The sequence below is a fragment of the Monodon monoceros genome, unplaced genomic scaffold (assembly GCF_005190385.1).
Source record: "Monodon monoceros isolate NGI ecotype Baffin Bay Population unplaced genomic scaffold, NGI_Narwhal_1 Super_Scaffold_2, whole genome shotgun sequence".
NCBI classification, from domain to species: domain Eukaryota; kingdom Metazoa; phylum Chordata; class Mammalia; order Artiodactyla; family Monodontidae; genus Monodon; species Monodon monoceros.
In genome coordinates, this window is record NW_021703776.1 from 36,517,353 (window position 1) to 36,542,444 (window position 25,092).

Sequence of the window (25,092 nt, forward strand, 5' to 3'; positions counted from 1 at the left end):
TTTGAATATAATCAGAGTTTGACCTGGAGTGAATTGGAGAACTCGGCATTCTTGGGAAAGGAGAAAGTAAAAGAACTGCTGTTTCTTTTAGGTGATGATTTGAAAGGCCGATACAAAATATTTTGATTCTTTTAGGAAAAACAGAAAAAAAAAAACATGGTAAAAGTGAACTGGAATGTCTTATTCAAGGTGCTAATTTTCATTTTATTCTAACCTGGAAAGACATCAATTTTCAAACTTCTAGTTTTTCTTTGACATTGCAGCAAGGCAACTAGAAATGGTCCCTGGTGGGGCAAATATGGCATGTTTGTGATTTGATAGTTTTTAGACACTGGATAAAATTGGTCCTAAATTGGTCCTATTTGGAATTGCACCAGGGAGGAAGCTTGTTCTATCTTGTTGCTGTGCATTTGAATGATCAAGAGATAGCTTCTTGTGTTCAGTATATTCTCCTGAGATCTTTCACAAGCATTGTACTTTCTGGGGAAAAAAATTACACTATTTAACAAACTAAAGATTTGGCAAGAATTATTTAGGTATGTTTTGAATCTTTTTCTTAAGCTGAAAACATAACACATACATAACTGATTAACATAGATTAATTACTTTTTTCAGGATTACTGCTTCAGCTTTTTTGTGGTCCCAGTGCGTACAAATTCAGGTAATTTTAACTCATAATGGACTTGATGGCTATTAAATCTTCTAATGTGAGGATTCCCTAGAGAATAAGACCTCTGTGATAGGCTTTGTAAGACAGGTGATCTATCCTGATCCCAGGACATCCAGATTTTAAGAGGGATTTCCTTCTTTGATATCTACATGTCTTTCCTACTCTTGATATTTTCACAATGAAAACTAATCAGAGCTGTTTCTTTTCCTGTAATTTTTTTTTGTTTTTGGTAGTTCATCTAGGCCTTTCTATGTTGGATGTCTGTTTAATATCACGATATTCCTTTTGGAAAGAGAATGTGCTATTGCTTACATTGAATAGCAGGGAATAAATGTCAACACTCAGGAAATAATTATTAATCTGGGAGGGAATGCAGTTCTTTCAGAGGACTGAGAGCTGGGGTTGGGTATGAGTCCTACGTTTTGTCCTTTGTACTATCACCGAAATTTCTTTTTTGTTTTTCTTAAAACATATCCCAATCTTATGAAAAGGTGTTACTGCAGTATGCTTTTTGAGTATAAAGACTAAATTTTTTCACAGTAGTTTATGGACAGACTATCACCTATTATATTGCCAAGTTCATTATATGTTCCCAAAACATGGTTCAAAAAGGAGTGCCATTTCTTTCAACGTTGGTTGTATGGTCGATATATTCCATTGTACAAGTTTACTTTAAGGTTTTAAAAATGGAATTTTTTGAATGTTCAGTGCATGGGAGAAGAGTCTACCTGTGTTGCTACTAATGAGCTAAGACTCTGGAGACTTCAAATATGCTGTGACAGGGGTACCCAGGTAGCATTCTTGCAGAGAATAGTCAGTCTTATACTTGTCATTTTGGTTTGGAAAAGATTTTTGGATAATTCGCCATATTTATGAATAATCGTCAGTGATGCTGGTAGTTATACAATCTTTCAGAAGGATTTTGAGATAATTGCGTCTATCAGGAACTTTTATTGGTACTGGAACTTTCCACTGTCTATGGAAGTTCCCTGATTAGCTTTCGAGTTTACAAGGAAGAGAGATTAAAAGTTTCCCAAGAAAGACATGTAAGTTATTGGAAAAAGAGAATTCATTGGTAACTGGCAAGCTGTTGAGACCTGAGTTACTTCTAGGGGTTTTGCTGCCTTATGATTAATCCATTTTTTTCACCTCATCTTCTAAATTTATGATTTCTGTTTTTCTGTAACTTCAGATTTAGTTTCCACAACCTCGCGCTCCAAGAGGAGTGCATGCCATAGTAGATTTGACTTCCTTTCTCAACTGGCAAATTCTTTCCTCATGTCCTAGTGCAAACTTTGGGCATATAGAGCCTTCATGAGCCCGTTCACCCAGATCATAAGCTACTGATCATCTGTTGGCCTGGCTGCTCTAGAGATAGGTCCCCACCCGTAGACCAGTCAGCAGAACCTATGGAGTGGGGTTGGGGAGGAATGGGTATGACAGGAAAATAAAACAAGGTTGATGCTTTCTTAGCAGGGATTGTAGATCGGGTATTTTCTTTCCCAAAAAGGGGTGGGGGGTGGGGAGGGCACGGCCAGCACCCAATATTGTTTAAAAGATTCAAGTACAATATCTCATCGATATCTTAATTATTGGAACAGGAGCAGATAAATTTGGGCAAAGCTGGAAAACCTCACATTGTTTCCGGCACTTTGCCTGTTGTGATAAAAATGAGAAGGATGAAGTTAAAATTCTGTCTTTTATAACTCAGTTGTTACATTATTGGATGGATTACATAAGGATAATGAGGATAGTGATTGTGTATAGAAGAGTGTTCATTTTCCCTAGACCTTGTTAGTGGTGCACCATGTATTTGCCTCCATCTGTCCTAGAGGTGGCAAGGGCCAGTGTAATTCATTTTGAACACAGGGTCTAAGTACATCAAAGGCTGGTGCACAGAGTGAGGTGTAATGGCACAGAGGAGTTGGGGTTTGCCAGTGGCATGCTCTGCTGGTCCATGCTGGAATCTATAGAATATGTAGAAAAGGAGCAGAAACGTGACCAACCGCTTGGGCTGTGTTTTCCCTCACACAGTCTATACTTGTTGACAACAAATGGAATGATCCCCATTCCTTGTTGCTAAGGAAATCTATTAAGTTTCTCAGAATAGAATGTTACCTATTACAGAAATATTTCAATCCAGGTGTTCCTGGCCGACTTCCCAGTGTCCCCAGACAGTCCTACTAAATAGGTGCTCACTGGTCTGTAACTGGTTTCATCCTGCCCAGAGACCACAGCCTAGCTCTCTGATGGTGAGGGAGGGACATGCAGGCCTTAGTTCAGGCTCTCATCAATAAGTGTGTGTGTGTGTGTGTGTGTGTGTGTGTGTGTGTGTGTGTGTGTGCGCGCGCACGCGCATGTGCTGTGCTTTGGGGCAGCTCTGCTTTGTACTGTGGGTGTACATTGGCTGGACAGCTCTGCTCCATTCTTTCACCTTGGTTTGACCAGCAGTCTATCCAGGCATGTTCTCATGGAGATGGCAGGTATAAAAGGGTGGAAACACACAAAGTTTCTTAAAGCCTAGATCTGCCACTGGCACACTGTCATTGCTGCCTTCTATGGGGCCAAATTTGTAGTCTTTTGTGTCTGGCTTCTAAGGCTAAAGCATAATGATTGCGAGATTCATCCATGTTGTTGCACATGTCAGTCTATTGTTCTGTTTTATTGCTGAATAGCTTGTCACTGTTAGTTTTAGCCTCAATGGCCTAGTGTTCAGGCAAATTTAATTCCTGTTCTCTTAGCTCTGACTTTTCATGATTGAAGGATGTAGGCTAGGCTGTAGAGAAGAGTTTTTAGGAGCCACAGAGTTTCATAGAAAACCTAGAAACAGAGTTTCACAGTGTTTAAGTCAACAGTTGATGCTGGGGGAACTAGATTGTAAAGTGAGACTCAGAAGAAACATTTGAAAATATCATGTGAAATATGAGAACCAGGGAGAAGGCTGAAGGTACTAAAATTAGTGTAAGGAATGGGCCAGCAGGAGGCTATTGGACAAGTTGTTGAGACGGTGGGATAATTTTAAAACCGTAGTTTTGGTCTTGAGATAATGAGATAATGTTTGGGGTTTAAAGCAGATTGTTACAGTTTTAAGTGTTGCACTGAACTCAGGTTAAATTTTGTGCAACTTGTATCATTGAAGAAAAAGTAGAACTGATGTCATGAAGTCATTGGTGCTTCTCTTCATTTCCCACAGCCTGTGAACATACAGATTTAACTTTGATCTCTTTGTGTTGTATTTGCTTGTATATCTTCCCCAGCCTCATTCATCCTTCTTGGTGCTTAGAGAAGGATGCCTGGCAACTTTTCCATAAATATTTGCTTGGTATCTGGATAGATACTCCTCAAGTTTTTTGATCATTCTTTTTCATGTTTCTCTCATAAATGTTGGACATGTATTTACAGCTTCTTATGAGTATTCCTGCTAGATGTTCTGTAGGGAACTTAAACTGATGCCATGAATCTAACCAATGGAACTGTTCCCTTTTTCTGCACCTTCCAACTGGGGTAATAATGTCACCAACCCTGTTGATGCTGAAATAGCTTCTGGCTCTGGGCCCTCCCTTCTCTGTTTTCTGGATTTATTTCAGATCCTCATGATCCCTTTTTTCTTTTCCTTTTTCTTTTTTTTTTTTTTGCGGTATGCAGGCCTCTCACTGTTGTGGCCTCTCTTGTTGTGGAGCACAGGCTCTGGACGCACAGGCTCAGCGGCCATGGCTCACGGGCCCAGCCGCTCTGCGGCATGTGGGATCTTCCCGGACCGGGGCACGAACCCGTGTCCCCTGCATCGGCAGGCGGACTCTCAACCACTGTGCCACCAGGGAAGCCCCCTCATAATCTCTTGATGAGATTACAATAGCAGCCTTCTAACACAGCGGTCCCCAACCTTTTTGCCACCAGGGACCAGTTTCGTGGAAGACAACTTTTCCACGGTCGGGGTTTGGGGAGGGATGGTTCAGGCTGTAATGAGAGCGATGGGGAGCGGCAGATGAAGCTTTGTTGGCTCACCCGCTGCTCACCTCCTGCTGTGCGGCTCGGTTCCTAACAGGCCTTGGACTGCTATCCTTCCGAGGCCTGGGGGTTGGGGACCCCTGTTCTAACAGTTTTCTCTGCATGAATTTAAAGTTACCTTATCTCTGCGGCTGGGTATTGATCCAGTTTTTCAGTTTTTCCCTTAGTTGTTGACCCTGGGGCTGGACAATGCATGTGTGATATGTCTGCTCAGTGGGTTTCTGGGCACTATCTCAATTCCTTAATTTTATTTGCTAACTTCGATCAGTTTACTTTTTCAAAGAAGATACATAAGAGTAAAATATTCAGTGAACCTCTTAGTTTTTAATAGTGCTTGACAGTATTTGATTGTGAAGCTGAAAAGAAATAGTTAAAAACAGTTATACAATTACCAGTGAAATTTACTTTTCCATGTTATTTTTCCCTCTAATTATCTGGATGCAGAAAAGAAGTATCATCTTCTAGGTAATGTTTAACTCATGCATATGGGTGGTGTTTGCCTATAAGTTCATAGTGGCTTTTGGTTGGGTAGAGCTGATAAAAATGTGAATAAACTGACAGTTTTTTGTTTTAACTGATAAGTGTTTGAAAGCCATTTGTAAATGTAATTCTGTATAAACTCTTCTAAAAATTGGTACTCATAGAAATCTTGTCCTTAGCCAGGTCATTCGTAATTTGTTTCCTGAAGACTGATGATTGCATTTATGTTATCAGCCTCATATGGACTTAGTCTGAGGTTGTTTATTTACTCATAAAATGATTGGATATATTGTAAGAACAAAGCTTCTTGGACAACTGTCTCTCCTGCAATTCTCAAATACATTGCATAATTCAAACAATGTAAATGTATGCAAAATGCTTCAAGTTTGATTTTTCAGATGATAAATTGAATGCAGGTGTTCATTGTTTACCTCATTGTAAGATAACCTATTTTGTTTCTACTTGAAACAGTCTGAGTATGGTTGTATAACTGCAGAGTGAGAAACCTGTGCATGCATGCCTTTGATTTAGTTTTTCTCTAATGTGTATATTCTTTGTTGGGCAAACTTCCCAGGCTGCTTTGCAGAACTAATACTGTGAGTGATGTTAAAGCTGGAAAAATAGATATGTAATCGGATTATTTGTAACCATGGACCATTATATGATTACCATAAAACAATAGTTCCTCACTTTTTTTGTGTTATAAAAGCTCTGACACTTGTAGAATCCCTTCCCAGAAAAATAACTGCATTATACACACAATATTATTTTCAGAGGTTTTTCCAGTCCCTCTGAGTCCTATTCACTCACCTCATGTTAAGAACTCTGCTACATTTTAATGTGTTGTTTATGGGACTATAAACTGAAGCCACCTTTGTGGATGACAATGTGGAATTACTTACCTGTTTCTGGGTAAAGATAACCAACTGAACATGTATCTAGTTTTGTTCACTACTCAAACCTCACTAAATCCACTTAGCAAGGGATTAAAACCAACATGAACCCACGGAAATAAGGAGAATGAGAGGTGGTGATGGCAAACAAATAAATAACCAGAAAACAGGTGAATAAGTAGTAACTGATGCAGTCGATTTGAGAAGCCTGAATTATAAGAGAGTTGTAGGGAAAGCTAAGGAGTAAAATTGACTACAATAGAATTCCCCAAAAGTTCAGGTAGCACCAGATACTCCTAGAACTGAGTGAAGGGGGACAAAATAAGGAGGCTTTGCCGGAACATATTTTAAAAATAGTCTGATCTCTAAATCACCTTCTCTACTCTATGATTCCCCCCCACACCACCACCACAGAGACAGGTGGGGGTGAAATGCTTCCTCCGTCTGGGGAGAACACTGGGTGCAGTTGAGGGAAGGAGTGCCTTGCCCCAAACGGTGACTAACAGACCATGTGCACATTGTCTGCCCAATGTGAGAAGCCCATGGTCTATTCTCCCACTCAGCAGCCAACATCCTGGCGGCTTGGCTTTCTGTCTTGGCTGGAGATTGGAAGTGTTTTATTTGAGTAATATGTCTAGTCGAAGAAGACAGACCTAAGAGTACTAACCTCAGAGGTTCCCCATCTCCATATAGTGAAGCTCACCGTTCACAAACCCCACCCCTGCACTCATTGCTTAATAGCTTTTTAATCTTCCACTCTTAAATATAAGCTGACAAGTTTACCATCCCACGTGAAGAATGCACTTTACTGTGGAAGATAGAGACCAAAGCAAACAGAAACGCCTAATATGAGGAAGCAGTGAATATGTAGAGAAAGGAAAACTTTTTTTTTTTTTTTTTTGCCATACGCGGGCCTCTCACTGTTGTGGCCTCTCCCGTTGTGGAGCACAGGCTCCGGGCGCGCAGGCTCAGCGGCCATGGCTCACGGGCCCAGCCGCTCCGCGGCATGTGGGATCTTCCCGAACCGGGGCACAAACCCGTGTCCCCTGCATCGGCAGGCGGACTCTCAACCACTGTGCCACCAGGGAAGCCCTGTTTGTCTGTTCTTTAATTCTAGGTCTTTGTTAAACATTTCTTCCATCTTCTTGATCTTTGACTCCATTATTTTTCCGAGGTCCTGGATCATCTTCACTATCATTCTGAATTTTTTTTCTGGAAGGTTGCCTATCTCCACTTTATTTAGTTGTTTTTTGGGGGTTTTATTTTGTTCTTTCATCTGGTACATAGCCATCTGCCTTTTCATCTTGTCTGTCTTTCTGTGAATGTGGTTTTTGTTCCGCAGGCTGCAGGATTGTAGTTCTTCTTGCTTCTGCTGTCTGCCCTCTGGTGGATGAGGCTATCTAAGAGGCTTGTGTAAGTTTCCTTGGCAGGCAGTTTCTTAACCAATGTACCAGCAGGGAAGTCCCTGATTTTTTTTTTTTTTTTAACATATTGGACTTTGTGGTTGAGTCATCTATTATCTTTTTCTGTTTTCCACCCTTCTAAATATTATCTTCTTAAATATTATCCTTATTTTATGAGTATAGACACTGTTATTCTGGGCTTATTAAGTCTTTATTAACTGTATAGTTTCTAGCTCCTACGAAATACTTTTATTTTTTGCCTTTTTCACCTTATCTTTCATTTTAGTTTTACCTTGGGTTTCAGTTAAATCTGGGTTTTTTGCTCATGTGTGTATGTTGGAGACTGGTTGGATTTGTGGATTTTATAAGTGGGCCTGTTGATTGTGAGGTTCACTGTAGGGTGACTGGGGTTGGCAGTGTATGTGGGGACCTCTGACAATAGTGTGCCAAGGGCTTCTGCCTGAGGAGAACATTGTTAACACTATTTTGGGCTCCAAGTTTAGGGAGGCAGAGGGTTCTCCACACCTATGTATTTGTGTGTTTTTCATGTGATCAGTGATAGCACTATGGCCCCCATGCTGGATAATGTCGATACGTTGTGTAGTTACCCATTAATTAACTTACTTGATTAAAACCTACCATTTTGCTGGGTGATTTATTTTTGTTCCTTTTCTTTTTTTCTGCCTGCCTTTGTATTAATTTCTCATTTTATGATTCCCTCTTATCACTATTGACTTCTTACTCTAAAACATTTGTTTAGTGATTACCTTGAGTTTAAACTCACAGTCACTTTGAAATACTATTACACCTCTTCATGAGCACCCACTAACAGGTTGCTGAAGAAGACCTGCGGGTGGGTATACACTCCTGTTGTGGCTGTGATTCCCAGAGGTTCTACATTCTCCTAGTTTCCTCCACTCAGTATTTGACAGTTGGAATTTTTAGGTGATTTCTTCTTACCTGCCTGTATGGCACTCTCTCCCTTTTGGGGGGAGGCATGCCTTTTCTTAGAGTTAGGGGTACTTGGTCATCCTGTGACCTCAGCTCTGATGTTTTGAGAAAAAGTTCTGCTTTTGTAGTTTGTCTGCTTTTTTCTTTTGTTCTGAAATGAGCATCATTTTTGTCAGCTTTCCATATCCTAGGCAGAAGTGGAAATCGTCATCCATGTTCTTAAGAAACACATTCAGAATTTAATTTGTTATTAAGCATGCTGTTTTTTTTTTTTTTGAGGTAACTGTAGAAGCAAGGTTTAATGCAAAAAAGTTACCAAAAACCCTGTAAATAGTTGTAATATTAATCTATACAGTGAATAACAGCTTCAGACTATTTCTGCCAGAATGGCTCAGTATCTGTTTCTAGTATATATTTCATAAGTACCTGATCCATCATTTTCCTTATTTCCTGTTGGCTCTGTTGATTGGAATCCTGAAGACTTCATGCAGTTTGTAAGCTGTTGCCATGTTGGCTGGTACATCACGTGAGTGGCAGGAGCACAGCATCAAGTAATTCTCATCCCTGAGATACAAAGGAAGTAGTTGTTCCTGTGGGTTCCTCTTAGTATACACTTTGTGAGTGCTTTTAAGGCTGTCCATGCATGTGTTCAATATCTTGCATCTGGAAAGAGGCAGGAAAAGGGTTATTGCTAGTCATCTCTGGGATTTAACTGTGTGTTAGGAGAGAACTCTTTTTACTGTAGGTTGGTGTCACTTGCATACTACTAGATGAGCCTGTGCAGACGTTGAAAGTAGGATGTAGAGGTTTACCAAAACTTAATGTATTTGAATGTAACAACTGCTGATAATACTATATTAGAGATGAAAATGTTTAATAAATGTCATGTTAGGTAGTCTATCAGTGTAGAAAGTTTAAGCTGAGACTGTTCTGATTAATTTGGGACTCTGGGTATACTTGATAGTTATATTTTCTTGTACATTAACTTCATAAATCATTAAAATTTGGCATTTCGTAATCTCAAGTACAATAAAGATTGGCAAAGGGTGCTAAATGTCATATTCGTATTTGTTGTCTTCCTGCAGTCTGTCTTATATGGATATGCTCTTTGTAAAATGCAAATCCAGCAGATGTCTGCAACGTCTATATCTTTGTTTGGCACTTTTTGCCTGAAGGGTATCCCTATGCTTGAGTTTTATTCAGTCTTTGGAATGAGATCAGAGACCGTTTCCTCTGATGGGCCTTCCCTGATACCCTCATATAGAATTAAGTATTTTATCTCCTGGTCTACTTACAAATATTCCTCTATTGCTCCATATCACATTCTGTTATAAAATATTTGGTATAGATCAACCTCCCCTTCTAGACTTGAGTTCCTTGAGGCCACAAAACATGTTTCATTTGTCTTTTTATTCTGGTCCTTAATACAAACCTTGGACTTGATAGGTACTTAGTGACTGTTACTCAGCTGAATTATATTGTGTTGGTCATTTTTGATGGTTCTGCTTAAAATGCTAAAAAATGTTATTTATATTTTACTAAAATCTAATGGGCGTTTAAATTTTTTCTCATAATGAAAGACTGAAATATTGCCATGTTCAGAATCAAAATATATCCTCTAAAAAGGATATATTGATATTTAAAATACCAATTAATGAGAAAGCGGTATAAATATGACATAAGGGGTTTGGAGTTTTATGGATACCTATATTTGTTAAATCAAGTCTGATATGGTAATCCTTGGTCATACCTTGAGGCATTTCACAAATGTGTTTGGAAATGTAGTTTTTGAGCAAAGGAAATGAATTGTTATATTTATCTGACACCTGAGACTATTCAGGAAGTTAAAAACTCTTCTGATTGCAACATCCCTGTTTTCTATTTGTTTCATTTGGCTTTTAGGGCATGGGGAAGATTAATGTACCTGATTAATCAGTAGCTAATTAAAGAGTTTGTGAGTTTTCTGGGCTCTTTTCCATGTACAGTTGATTATGAAATTAAAAGATTAGTTTATTTAAAATTATATTTCAACTTGTTAATTCTTTTTTCTTCCTACACAGTGTAGTGACTATGACTTGGAATTTGGAACTGAGTGTTTGCATTTGGCTCTAAAATACTGTCACATCAAAGCCAAACTTATAGAAGGATCTCCTGACCTCTGGAAGGTAAGGGAGTTGGTACTTGGCTCTGTTTTGGTGTGTCATTCCTGAAGACGTATTGTCTACAAGTACAGACAATTTCCAGGTGCTTTAGAAGATAGAGAAGTATAAAAATATTTGGTTTCATATTGAAACAGTATTTCCAGGAATAAAGGTGTGTGTGCATATGCATACATAAAAGGTGTTGAGTCTCACTAGGTTTTCTGAACCATCAAATATGGTATCATTTCTATTGCTCGGTTGCAAGAAAACTCACGCTGGGATAATTTATTCAAACAAATTCCATTTTAGCCAATAAGATTCTCTTATTCACAATTTTTGTGTGTGTTCTTTACATATAATCTTTTACTCTGTAGCCTTACCTTCAACTGGATTGAGAGTGCAACTCTGCTTTCCAAAATAACAACGTTTCCTCACAGGCCTTGGGGTGGTAGCTCCAACTTAACTGGGTTGAAACACATATCTGCCAGTTTTGACCCAGTGGGGTTGGTGGCTAGAACCACTCACCTCCTCCTAAGAGGAACTGTGCTCTTTCCTGTGGTAAGGTTTGACTGCCTTTATGGCAAACTTCTTTCTTTAGGAGGAATGAAGTGGTTGTTGCACGATCATAGTTCAGCTTCCTGTTGCAGCAGGAGTGCTTTACAGCGTGACTCTCCTGTGTTTGATTGGGTAGAAATAGGTTGAATTGAGCAGTGTATTCTGAAATAGAATTGTAGGGTCATATTATAGTTTTGAATAAGTATTGCTGCTTTTGAAATGTTGGATGAAATCTTTATAAAGCATCCCTCTAAATCTGGTTAGAAAACATTCATCCTAATTCTTAGATTATATGAATCTAAAAGCATACTTCCTCATTGACATAAAAAGAAAACAAAAAGCCCTATGTGTTGATTAGGTATTTTGTAAGTCACGTGGTGGGCCTTACTACATGCTAAGATTTTCTCATACATACTTAAATTGTTCTAAGATTACAAAATATTGACAAGCCTGAATTATTGCCTGGTGGAGTAAATTAATGCAGTCTTATTGCTCTTTTAAGAGTATCCGAATATCATCAACCCAGAAGGCAAAGCTTTTATTCATTTTGTTTTTCCTTTTCTATATATGGCTCAGATGGTGATATACATATCAATTGGGAGGATTTTGATAGTAACCAATTAGGTATTTTGTTAAAGATCCTGACCCATGTCACCATAGACCTGCTAGACTTAATTTGCAGACTATGTTGAAAAAAAAAAAAAAAGTGAAAATTCAAGACATTTTATTGCTACTAACATGTCAGCACTCTCCGGCCTCATTGCTGATGTTTTAGGCTGTGTGAGTATCTACTTCTTGTTGGTATTCTGAGCCTTCTTTAAACTTGTAAAGCACCCTCAGGTCTGCAGGTGAAAGGAAAGCAGCACACTGCTCTTCTTTGAATTTTACACTCTGTCTTCACAAATGTGTTTCAGTATTTTTGAGTGAAATCTCACATTGCAGTGCTTCCACCAGCAATACAGTATCACGGTTTTGATCCTTACATCTTGGCGCTCTGCTTCCCTTTTATGTGCGACAAATGTCAGGGCACTGAACTGTGGTTGGCCTTTCCAAGTGCTTCTATTCATTCTCCTCCTGAGTCATTTCATAATGCTGTTGTGGGTTGAATTGCATCCCGCCACAGAAGATATGTTCAAGTCCTAGCCCCTGGCACTTGTGAATAAACACTCTTGTTTGAAAAGAGGGTTTGCAGATATGATCAAGTTAAGATGAAGTCAGATTGGTAAAGAAGAGTCCCTAAATCGGATCTGTAAGAATAGGAGAAAAGATTCACATACAGATAGGTGGAGAATGCCAACGACAATACAGATAGAAATTGGAGTGATGCATCGACAAGTAAAGGAAAAGTGAGGGATCGCTGGCAACCTCAGGAAACAAGGAAGAGGTGGGGAAGGATTCTTCTCGAAAGCCTTCGGAGTGGGCAGTGGCCCTGCTGATACCTGGATTTCACGCTTCTAGCCTCCAGTACTGTGAGAGGATATGTTCCTTTTTGAAGATGTCCAGTTTGTGGTACATTGTTATGTCAGCCCTAGGAAACTAATACACATGGCAAAGGGTGATACCCTGTTAGGCCCAGAGGGATCATTTTCATAGTATCACTTTCCGAACTGGGCCGGAGTGGGGAAGCCCTGCTCTTAGAATGTTTGAATAATGATGTGCCTTACCAGGGTCTTGGATTCTAAAAGGGCATGTAATGCAGTGAATTGGGCAAAAAGTCTTTCAAATTGCAGTTTTGAGGTCTTTTTAAGGTGTCAAATTTCTTCTGTGATTGAGGGGAAGTTATTTTGAGTGCAAATGATGTAGTTGTTTCAGGTTCCCTGTTTCCCTCTTCTGCCTCCTGTCTCATCATCCTCTACCTTTAAAAACTATTTTTGATATTTACTGGCTGTTCGTTTAGCCCTATTTAGCTTTTTGATGATACTGTATGAGTTGTCTTTAGTATAAGCTTTTAACTTAATTTTATGGTTTTATTTTGCATGGATAAAGAGTATTACCATTGCTGTTTAAACCAAAGCAATGGAATCTGCACATTGAAATAAGTGTTTTAATTCAATACTAATTCCAACAATGCTACAACTTTTTACAACTCAGAGTTGAAAGAAGATTTAGTACAATTATGCTAAAACTGGCATAATTGGCAGTTAAGAGAGTGCATATTTCAAGAGAATTTTCACTACCGCAAAACAATAAGGCAAAGGAGGATTCTGAAATACAGAGCCAGGACACCTTCCCCTACCCCTCAGAAAGTGAGGGAGTTCACCCCTGGTGCTGGGAAGAATGACTAGAAATTTCTCATGACCACATGTAGGACTGTTATTTCATCTGCTGCTAGAAATCCCAGGAGGACTATTATTTTATATTTTACATACTTTTTTAAAAAAATAGAAGTAAATGCAAAAAGTCAGCATTTACAGTTGAGGCCAACCTTCCTGCAGTAGCTCCTCTGGGTTTAGAGGAAACATCAGTTTTTTCAGATCACCATGCAGGGTAGAGGACATCCTTGTGAATGAGCAAATCCCCCTTCTTCTCCCTCCTTTTACCCTCCCTAAGAGCGACCAACCACAGAAGAATACAGGACCGACTCCTGATAATAGAGGTTGGCTCTTAAGCTCTGCCTGAGTGGTTGTGCCTAGCCAGCCCTTACTGAACATACCTTTATTTTAGAGAAATTTCATCTAGTCTATATAAGAGGAGACTACATTTAGTCTCCATTCCTTTAATTTATAGTTGTACCATATTTTTGTCCCAATATAAAGAGTTGGTCACTTACTATACTACACAGACCTAATTGAACAAACTTCTTGTTTCTAAGTGTTAAAACTGTCTTCAAGGCATAAAAGATTCATAATAAGTTATTGAAGAAATTTAACTGTATTCCATTGTCTGAAAATGCTTCTTTAGAAGACATTGATGTGTCATCACAACATTATTGGAATGACTGACTTTTGAGGGTTTCTTTTGATGGGAATTACTTGTTTTAGATTCAAGTGTTCTAGCATCTTTGTTAAAAACAAAAAGTCTCACTTTTTTCTTTTTAACCTCAAAAATACAGTGTGGTGAAATTGTGTCTTTTCAGAGGTTTTCATCTAGTTATCCAGTCTAGAGGAAAGAACATTTTCTAGATAGACATAATTGATGAAATGGAAATCAATATAATATCCCCATCCAAATCTAAATTTGTATCTGTCTTCGAAATTTAAGATTTTCTGGCTTTATTCTAATTATTGGAGTACATACTCATTTTCTTATGAGGTGAAAGATGGAAGAACATTAAGTGTAGTCTGATTTATGTAAGATGGTGGCCAAGTGGACTTGGCTCTGAGAAGTCTCTTTAATTTACCATATTGTCAACACAGAGCAAGACAAAGCAGGTACCATAGTGTCTGTGGAACGCACCTTGAGGTAGCTGAGAGTGCTCTGGCCTAGGAGTTAAAGGCAGCTATCTCTGTGGCTCTCAGTTTCAGGTTTCTCTTCCACTGAACATAAATATTTTTAAAGCTAAATACTTAGATGAAATATTGCACAGAAGCACAGTGAAACAAAACAGGCAAAAACTGAGCTAAACTAGGTGAGTAGTAGATGTGGGGCTCTGAGCGTCAGCTGCGCAGAGCTTCCACACTGGTCTTCCGGTGGCCCCTGAGCTCTAAGGAGCACAGTCCAGTGAATCAGAGGATTGAGGCTCTTCTATCACTAGGGCTGATTTTTTTTTTTTTTTTTTTAAGTAACTGTTTTCCATACTGAGGTATTATGCAAGGTCAAAGAAAACCTGCAGATCGTGCTTACAGAAGAAAATCAATCTCAAAACTGATTACTAAACTTTTCATAAAATTAAAAATAAGGAAAGGACACTCCATATTACTGTAAAAACTTGATAGAAAGAGTCATCAATTCAGAATTAAAACATTTTCAGTACTCTTCCCTTTGAAATTTGGCAGCTGTTTTATTTAGAAAAACAGAAGGCTGTTTTTCAACACAGTACTTTGTCAGAAATATTTTGTAGTTTATTTTCCTTAAATCAGTGTTTGTTGAGAAGTATAGTTGAGGTTTTCAATAAGGCTTTATGTAGAAAATATTAAATAAACATCAAAAACTTTAATCTGTGTATAGTATGTATCCACAGCCAACAAGAAAATGTAGGCAAAAAGATGAATTTTAGGGGAATTCCCTGGAGGTCCAGTGGTTGGGACTCTGCGCTTTCACTGCAGAGGTCACAATTCAAATTTTGATGTCTTTCTTGTTTATACAATTACTTATTTAATATTAGTGTAGAAAGGACCTTTAGGTAATAATGCATGTATTTTATTCATAAGACTGATTCCAATGCAAAAATATTGTCTTGCAAATATGCTAGAAAAATCATTTTAGTATTTGAGACCAAGTTTTTTTCATTAAAAAAAACCCATTGTTAAGATAGATTTATTTGGAAAAAAGAATAAGGTACTTTCACAATTATTCTATTTAAATTTGGAATGCGGTTTTATCTCTCAAAGAAAGCAGGAAGGAATAAAAAATCAGCTATCGTAATTAGGCATCTTCCTGTTAATTTCTGATTTGAGTTTACCTTACATAGCAGACAGTTATAGGAAAAAAAGGCTTTTCTCACTTAAATTGCAAATACTGAGTGATGATTTCAGATAGCTAGTTAACTTTGGGTTTTCATGGAAACAAATGTGTTTTTTTAATATTTAAATATTTAATATTAATATTTAATACCACGAGAGGTAGCTGTGTCCCCATTGCCTGTCCGAAGGCCGGGGGTTAGAAGGTGTTCAGAGGCATTTAAAAGAAAGAGTGGATGTAACTGACATGACTGGAGGCCTCTACCACAGGTGCGTGTGTGGGTTTGTGTTGTGGGAGCCCCGATTTTCCAGCCTTTTCTATTGCCCCCGAAGCCCCCATGTGGCTCTGCTCTAGGCCTTGAGGGTCTCTGCTTCTTGTCTGTCTTGAGCTCGAGCTCCGCAGCCTTGTCTTGTCTTTATTTGGTAAAATAAATAAATATTTATTTATTTATGGCTGCTTTGGGTCTTCGTTGCTGTGCGTGGGCTTTCTCCAGTTGCCGAGAGCGGGGGCTACTCTTCCTTGCGGTGCTTGGGCTTCTCATTGCAGTGGCTTCTCTTTTTGCGGAGCACGGGCTTCGGTACTTGTGACTTGCAGACTTAGTTGCCCCGCAGCATGTGGGAACTTCCCAGACCAGGGCTCAAAACCGTGTCCCCTGCATTGGCAGGTGGATTCCCATTGGCAGGCAGATTCCCAACCACTGTGCTACCAGGGAAGCCCGAAACAAATGTGTTTTATTCAATTCTTATAAAAGAAATTTGTCCTCTAAAAAGTTGTTTCTACAGGTTGAGTTTTGCTCACTGTTTTCATTGCTCTATTCCAGCCCTTAGAACAGGATGTACAACATGGTAGTTATTTGATAAATATTTATTGAATGAGTGAATGGGATCAATACATTCTTTAATTTGGTAAAATGCATAGTCTGAAGCTTTAAGTGTCTGTTTTCTATTTTTTTCCCCAGATTAGAGAACTGCATTTTGGGTCAGTAACTATAGTACTAGTTTTGGTTCACATGTGCTTGTTTTAGACATAATTTAACAATGTCATATTTGATTTTAATAGATTGGTTGAGTGCTTGAGGAAATTTCCATCTGTCTTACAGGTTAGCTGCTACATTAGTTCTGGATTGTAAGGTATAGTTTTAGACCAGGGTTACCTGCCAGGATACAGGCATAGCAGGGAAACCTATTTTGGGTAGAAGTGCCCTGAGCCACTTACCTGAACAAAGTTTCTGTACAAGTTTAGTTAGGATATAATCTCGAGGAAAATAGTCCAAATTATAGACATGGAAGGGTATTAATTAGTGAGTATTTCTCAAAGTGAGTTTTTAGACCATTTGCATCATAATCATCTGAACACGTGAATGATAAGCTCCTAAGACCTTATAGCACTTATTAACATATTTGATTATTTACTACGTTCTTCAGTTCTGTGATGTAGGAAAAGTGATTCTGCAGTGCCATGCACTTGGCATGTTCTGTACCTGAGCTCACTGGATGTGCTCTGGGAACTGTCTGCTGTAGGACCATGCAGGGTATATTACAAGGAATAGGTTATTGCAAGGAGGCTGTATGTTCTTAAGCAAAGATCATGATTGTTCTTATACACATGGTGGTACCCTCCAGGCTCTTTCTATCAGTTATGTATTAATAAAAATCTTAAAAAGGTGAACCTTATCTGGAAGTATACAGATAAACTCAATTCAGAATGAAGACCCTCAATGTGAATTGGTCTTTCAGAAGTATCTCATTTCAACTGAAAATGCAATTTGGTAATTTTTTTAATATATACTTTTCCTTCTTTCCTTCCAACATAAAACCTACTATTAAACAATAATTCTAATACTTTTATTTAAATGCTACCACATTTTCTTTGATATAATACTTATATTAATAAGACTGGTAACCACTGCCACATAACGTCTCAATTTACTTAAAGATTTAAAAACAAATCTTCAACCATTTGTAGAAACAATATATATTTTTTCTGAATAAACTGATGTGTTGTAATTTAAAAATTGTCAGTATTATGTGTTTATAGTTTCTCCAAAATCAAGAATTTCCTTGGGGGCATAATTTTATTGCTTTCACATTCCTTCCTACTCTGTTAAGTCTAATGAAGTTTATCTGTCCTCTAGGTGACCTACAAACGAGATCTGTATGCAGCTGAATCGATTATTAAGGGTATGTTTGGCCTTACGACTGTCAGTTCCTATGTTTCAAAAATGTAAGCCAGTTGAGAATTTCTCATGACATTTTAAAGCCCAGAATTCTCAGAAGTATAAATGCTGTAGGCCACGGAGGTCTGTGAGTTGTTTTTTTGCAAAATAATTACATTTATTTTGTTTCCTGCTTTGAAGTATCACTTATGATTTATGTAACATTGGTTTTAGCTTTTATAAAGGAAATACTTTATTAATTTGAGAAACGTAGGTGACATTGACACTATTAGAAGTGAAAACTGATATTTTAATTTATAAATATATTATATTTTGTTTTTATTTATTCAGAGGACTGTCTGCCCCCTCCCAACACTGCCATATCAGTACATTAGACAGCATCTTTTGCATGAGAAAAAAAATTTTCTGAAATAGAGAAATTGGGCTGAATGATTTTTAATTCCTTTTAGTTCTGACAATGACTGCAATTTTGTTTTGTAATTTTAGATATTATATATGTAATAACCCCTTTCTCATTCTTTTCATCTCTGACTCTAAGATCTCAGCTACACAGAAGTACTTTATTTCATAATCAACAAATATTTATTACTGTGCTTGACACCGTGCTAGAAATGTAATGATGATGCACAAGGGACATTCATTCTGTACTTTTGCAACCTCCACAGTTCAAATCACAGTTTCTTAACCTTGGCACTATTGGCATCTTAGGCCAGGTAATTCTTTGCTCTGGGGACTGTTTTGTGCACCCTAAAAGTTGCCTGGCCTCTACTCACTAGATACCAGAAGCACTCTTCCCTCCCTCCCCTCCCCTGCTCTGACCATCAAATGTCTCCTGACATCACCACTGTTGTATGTATACATGGTCCTAGCCAAAATCAGAGGGGTCCACCCCCAATGCCTAAGCAAGTGTGGTGCTTTACAATCCATTTGTAATTTACTCCTTCAAAAATATGTTAAGGACAGAACGATGTACTCAAGATAGCGACTGAGACGTGACCTTGTAAATTCAGATGTTGATTGAAGTTGAAAGAAATACTGAATGGGAATTGTGGGGGCAACAGTTTTTATTTTATTTTATGGAAAGCCTATTTAACAATCAATTGGCTTCACGTTCAGAAAACTGAAATCTTTTCTCTGTTCATAACATTCTGTATTTGTTAAAGTACATTAATTTACTTTAATATGTGTATCTGTGTATGTAAACAGATCATCTATAGCTATAAATCAAAATGTTGACATATATTTACATATGAGCCAGGCTATGTATAAACATTACTCTGGAGAAGTTGCCTAAACCATGTTGTAGTTGGCTATATTCTCAGCACAAGGAAATTGAAAACTCAGTCTGGTTTCTTTATAAACTGATATCTCCATGACCTAGGTAAAATGGAAGTGAGCCATTTTGTGAAAAGTTGGCAGGTAGTTCAAGTGAGGATGCTACATATATCAGTACTTTGCCTATGTATTATCAAGAACAGGCTTCTTATGATGTAAAAGCCTACATTTTAAGTATAATTGCAGGGGGCTTTAGTTTTAGAAATTGTTTGCAGAGAGATTGTTTTGTTTAGGTAACGTGCTAGTATGCTACTTGTCAGGTATTTAAAAAGTATTCTACTTTGATTCTTAGGGAAAGTAATCGGTCTGGATGTAAACAGCTGATTTAGAGAAGAGTCTCCTTATGTTCTTTCAGATTTGCATTTCTATTAACTTCCCAAGAGATTCTGATGTTGCTCATACCCTTTGAGGACCACTGCTGTGGTGCCTTCCTACTCTGTTTGGGTTTCTGGACCAGTAGTGTTGTGATTACCAGAGAACTTGAACGCAGAATGTCTGGCCCTGACACGTTAAGTCAGAATCTGCGTTTTAACGAAAACTCTGGCTCATTAGTTTGTACATTAATTTCCAGAAGCATTCTTCTAGGCTACTCTCCAGTCTTTAATAGTTGATGTTTTTTCCTAAATAATATCTTTTATTGTATTTAGAGCTTCACGTCTTTCCACGCTGTCAGTTTCAAATGTTTGTTGGCTCAGCTGGGGTTGCTACCTGCCTCCATGACTTGAACTAATACTGTCTCTGAGGCCTCATAGTAGAAACAATTCCGGGCATAGGAAAAGGGAAACTCTTAGATTTTTAAAAATAAAATTCTAAAATAGAGTATGGTATATAGCAGGCTACCTGTCTGAGCTATCTACTCACCTGTTTGCGTTTTCCATGTAAATGTTCAAAGTATTTTTCTAGGCACTTGTATGACACAGCATTCACTGGGTACTTACTTTGTGCCAGGCATTGTTTAAAGCATTTTATATAGATTATCTCTTGCTTCTCCAAGAACTCAATGATGTAAGTAGTGTGGTTGTTTCTGTATTATAGGATATTCAAGGGTCCTAAGCAGATACTAATCTAAGAAGGATAGAAAATTAATTCTTAATTATAAATTTTTCTACCTTAGTCAGTTTACCTCTTTATATAGCTGTTCTCCCTTTTTTCCTTAAGCAGAGATTATTCAGATTCCCTTCTCTGAAATTCTTGGGCTACATGTGTTTAGGCATTTTGATTACTATGTATTTTCAGAAGCTACTGCTGTCTGTCATACATTATATTCACATTACCAGTGGGATTTGGGACCTTACCACATAATGAAACTTACAGTACATGAATATTTATGCTCAATATTTAGAATGACTATAAAGCCCCTAGCCAGTTCAAGCTTAGGACTCATTTTGCCATCAAATTTTTTTTTTTAACATCTTTATTGGAGTATAATTGCTTTACAATGGTGTGTTAGTTTCTGCTTTATACCAAAGTGAATCAGCTATACATATACATATATCCCCATATCTCTTCCCTCTTGCGTCTCCCTGCCTCCCACCTTCCCTGTCCCACTCCTCTAGGTGGCCACAAAGCACCGAGCTGATCTCCCTGTGCTATGTGTTTGTCATCCAATTTATATATGAAAACAATTTTAAAAACGTTTAAGAACTTTTTGGATTTCAGCATTGACTGTAACTTGGTGTGACCCTCTTTTAGATTTGATTCAGTGAAGGTGGAAAGAACGTCTATTCTTTTTTCTATCCTCTGACATTGAGTTGAACCAAATGTATTGGTATTTTTTCTTTAGAATCTAAGGAACATAAATTATGGGAATAGATGGTCTTTCCCTCCCACCTTACCTCTCTACCTGCCTCCAGCACATGCATATTGAGCTCCAGTGTATATATCTATCTTTTTTCTTTCTTAAAATAGAGATGATATAATATTTGAATGTATGCACTTTCGTCAAGGTTTAAAACCAGGACTTGGAGCACATGGCACTCATGCCAGGTACTTTATATGTTATTTCATTTGTTCTGTATAATGCTGTTAACATAGATATTACTGCTCTGAATTTTGCAAGTGGGAAAACTGAAACTTAGTGAGATTAGGTACTTTCCTCTAGGTCACACAGTAAGAGCAGGATCCACAATTTAATCCCCTTGTCCCTTCACCTTAAGCCTGACTCTATTCTGGGACGTGGCCACTTTGCACTTCTGAGTCATGTCCCTACTCACATTGACCACTAAAGTGGATACTGGATCCGATCTCTCTCTTTGGTGGGTACAGCAAATGGCTTATAAAATCCAGCCTGCCCAGTTCAGGTTCTGTTGGGTTAAAACCGTGTCTTCAGCTGGGAAGAATGATCACACAATTGATGCTGCAGATGTTATCTTCTAGTGCTGTGCTAAGCACACAGTAGTATTCTAGAGAGTGTGGGAGTGTGGGAAAAGCAGATAATATTGAAACTGCAGATTTCTAGACAAGACTAGAGAAAGAATAAAAATTAAAATTCAAAATCAGAATAATAGTTTCAAAATGATGGTTTGGGTACTGTTTCTTTCATTTTTAAATTCTGGTAGTTTAACATTCATCACTGAGCCATAACAGTTTTTCCTCTTCTAGAATGGAACTTTTTTTCTCTGTGATATGAGTGCTTAGTATTCTGTAAGTTGTCTTTCCTGTGCTGCTTTTTTTACTTCAATACCAATTATTGCTGGCCAACGTATTATATTCTGATGTAACTATTTTCTTGTTTACTAAGTGTTTTTCAAACTATAAAATATTTCTAGGATAAATGTCAAAACTTGTAAGAGCTTTTCGTATTCCCAGATTGACTTGTCACTGGAACAGCATGTATATTTTGGTCCTTCTTAATTTATGTTCAAGTCCGTCTCTTCAGTAGGGGAATTTTGATGTAACTAACTTCAGGCAAGCTTTTGATGCTAAAATCCTCAAATTATGGTTTATAGCAAGTCTCAAAATCTGACTTTTATTTTATGTTGTTAGATAAGTTTTATTTTTAAGCTTAATTTATTTTATTGTCAGTATATTTACGTGGATTTCCATTTATAGTGAACTGTTCAATAATAGGAAACATGTATATAAGTAGTACTCTCAGATTTCTTTTACAGTCTTTCACACACACAACTTTGAAAAATGTACAGTGAATCACAAATTTACTCTTATGTAAAACAAAGCATTTTTAATACTCCTTTTTCTGAGGTAGAGAATTGGGTTCGGTCCTTGTTCTTTAATGTATAACTCTTTTAGGCTTCGGTGTGTGAAATTTAAAACATAAACTTTTCTAGGGAGTAGTGTGGTTAATTGGTGCAGCAAGACTCTGGGTTGACTGACAGGTTTGTGAAGAGCCACTTAACAAAGAGATACTGTACTTTTGTCACATAAGCTGGTTGAGCCCACCCAAGCCTGCTCCGTGGGCTCAGACCTACGCAAACTATTAAAATGGTTACAACAGTAACATACTTTATCTAGATTGACATGTACCATGCAAACAGTCCCAAACACTTGATTTACTATGCTGACCATATCATGGCAAAAGGATCAATACTGTATGCTAAAATTTCCTAAGATGGAAATCCCCTAAGGGATTTCTAAATAAAACATTGCATTTATTTTCTACCAGCATCTTTGATCACATATTTTAATATTTTTAATTTTCTGGCTGGAGTGTTTTAAAAATAATTGTATTTTGTTCTCTCCTGGTTATGATTGTACAAACCCAAGTAGGCTAGTACTGTAAAAAAAAAAAAAGCCTCATGGTAGTCATATAAAAATGGAAAAAATAGGTAGCATTGATAATCATTTCATTTTTAACTGGCTTTAATTAATATTACTTAAAATAGTTAATATTAATGTTCATATAGAAATTCATGTCTTTCCCCAGTCATTATGTAATGTTTTCCATTTGCTAAGAACTTTATTTTAAAGGAAATTGATTTTTTGGAAATACCACATCGCCTATTGGTTCAGAACTTTAGACTTTATTCTATAAAAAAAAATCTATAAAATAGATTTTTATTTTCAACATCATTGATACAGGTGATTTCTTTCAGTGTCAAGTATTTATGCACAGTCAAGCTATAAATCCCCATTTGCCTGTTTTTTTATGTTTCATACAATTTTTTAAAGGAATTAAATCAGTAGGCAAGCAATTGAATTCTTTTCTGCTTATCCATTGAAAGTAGCTGAATATACTTTTCAGTTGTCTCTGACTGAAAGGAATAAAATCAAATCACATGTGGATGAAACTGATTCAGTGTTCCTGAGGTTTAGGAAGATTCATGGTGTTATAGTGTGTATTTTATGCATATGGAGAAACTAATGCCTTTGGTTTTTAGTGATCCTTTAATATCTTCACTTAAAATCATGGCATTTTAAGTGCATAGCCTTTTCAGATCTTCTTAAATTGAAAAGATGAGAAACTTTAAATCAGTTTTCTACATCTGTAGAAGTCTAGGTTTTTCTTTTCTGATGAGAAAAACTCATCAGGTTTTTCTTGCTAAATAGCCAGTGATGATGCCATTTTATTTTCAACCATGCTTTTTGGACAATGCAAAGCTAAGATTTACATGGAAACTGTAATTTTTTGATGTGTCTGGCTATTGACGATGATACTTCATTTTCCAAATTTTCACATTAATACCATAACTTGTTTGTAAATACTACACTTTTTGTTCTTCACTCTCTTGAATAGTCCTGCCATTGTATCTTACGTGACTCTGTATCGACATTTGCATCAAGCTTTAATTAGTGAGAACAGGAAGGCTGCAATATGATTTAATAGCAATTTGTTTTCCTTGGACTCTTACTGGAAAAAAAAATGTAAATTAGAAAGTTAAATATTTGGGTCAAGATTAGAGAAAGTGGAGTTCACTTTTTTGTTTAGCTTTATAATTTCCTTAATTTGTCATTAGTGAGATGCTAATTCAAGCATAAGCAAGTAAATCTGTCATGTTCAGAAACTTCTAAGGTCACAGTGAGGTATTAAGTAACTAGTTAAATAAGACTTAATAACAGACAAAAGCCAGCCAGTTAGGCTTAACTCTGATGTAGGTAGGAAAAAACAACAAAAATGCAAACATGACACTTATGCTTTAAGTAATAATACAATACATTTTATAAATATCCTGATGAGTCACTAGCCTTAGAAAATTGCGTTTCCTTCAAATTTACTTCTCTTAACTAAGAAAGAATATATACTTTGAAAAGAAAAGAAAAGTTTTGCATCGTTTTCTTGGAAAACAGTAATATCCTTACACGTAAAAACACGTGCAGGAGACAAGATGTCACATGTCTGCTTCTTATTTTCAGTTGCAAGGTAGGAAACTTCATTTGGTATTCAGTGACTCATTTAAAAATGTGGTTAAGATCTGATATAAAACATCTTAAAAAAAAAATCTGCCTTCCCGATGTCCTCCAGGTAAAATATGTACAGTTGAGAAGGAAGCCAATTTACAAAGACCACTTTGACCTTTTAATGTGGGTCTGTATTTCTTTCTCAAATCTCTATCCCTGTTGTCCACTTGTCCTGTAGTCATGGCTTGTTGACTGCTTCTCTTTGCTTGATGGCCTGCTGCCCTTACTGTTCTAAGAGCTTCCTTTAGATAGGTGTTCAGAGAAACCTTCGGCATCTTACTACAGATGAAACTGAGATGGGGATTTCAGTGCTCAACAGTGGTGATTCTGTTTGACTCCTTTAAAATTGTTCATGTGAGACAGAAAATAGACTCTAAGATTGGCTTTTGATTCAGTGAACTGAACAGGAGAATAGAAGATGACTGCCCCCACTTTGAATGGATTAGGACTTGACATCTTTTGGAAATGACTATTTCCGGATTTGATATAGCTGTTTCTTACTTACCTATGAACACAAAAATTTTGGCTCAAGAGGTCAGTATAGTGGATGAAGGCCTGATGGAAT

The 25,092-nt window shown here is 37.4% G+C and overlaps 1 protein-coding gene across 3 annotated transcripts in view; it reads left to right on the plus strand.

Moving 5' to 3' along the window:
* CRPPA (CDP-L-ribitol pyrophosphorylase A) overlaps nucleotides 1-25,092 on the plus strand; it is a 299,083-nt gene that overhangs the window by 79,633 nt on the left and 194,358 nt on the right. For all 3 annotated transcript variants that reach the window (XM_029234261.1, XM_029234263.1, XM_029234262.1), the window contains exons 4-5: nucleotides 10,466-10,570; nucleotides 17,796-17,841. In XM_029234261.1, coding sequence (XP_029090094.1) covers nucleotides 10,466-10,570; nucleotides 17,796-17,841 — 151 coding nt within the window. The remainder of the gene's footprint in view (nucleotides 1-10,465; nucleotides 10,571-17,795; nucleotides 17,842-25,092) is intronic.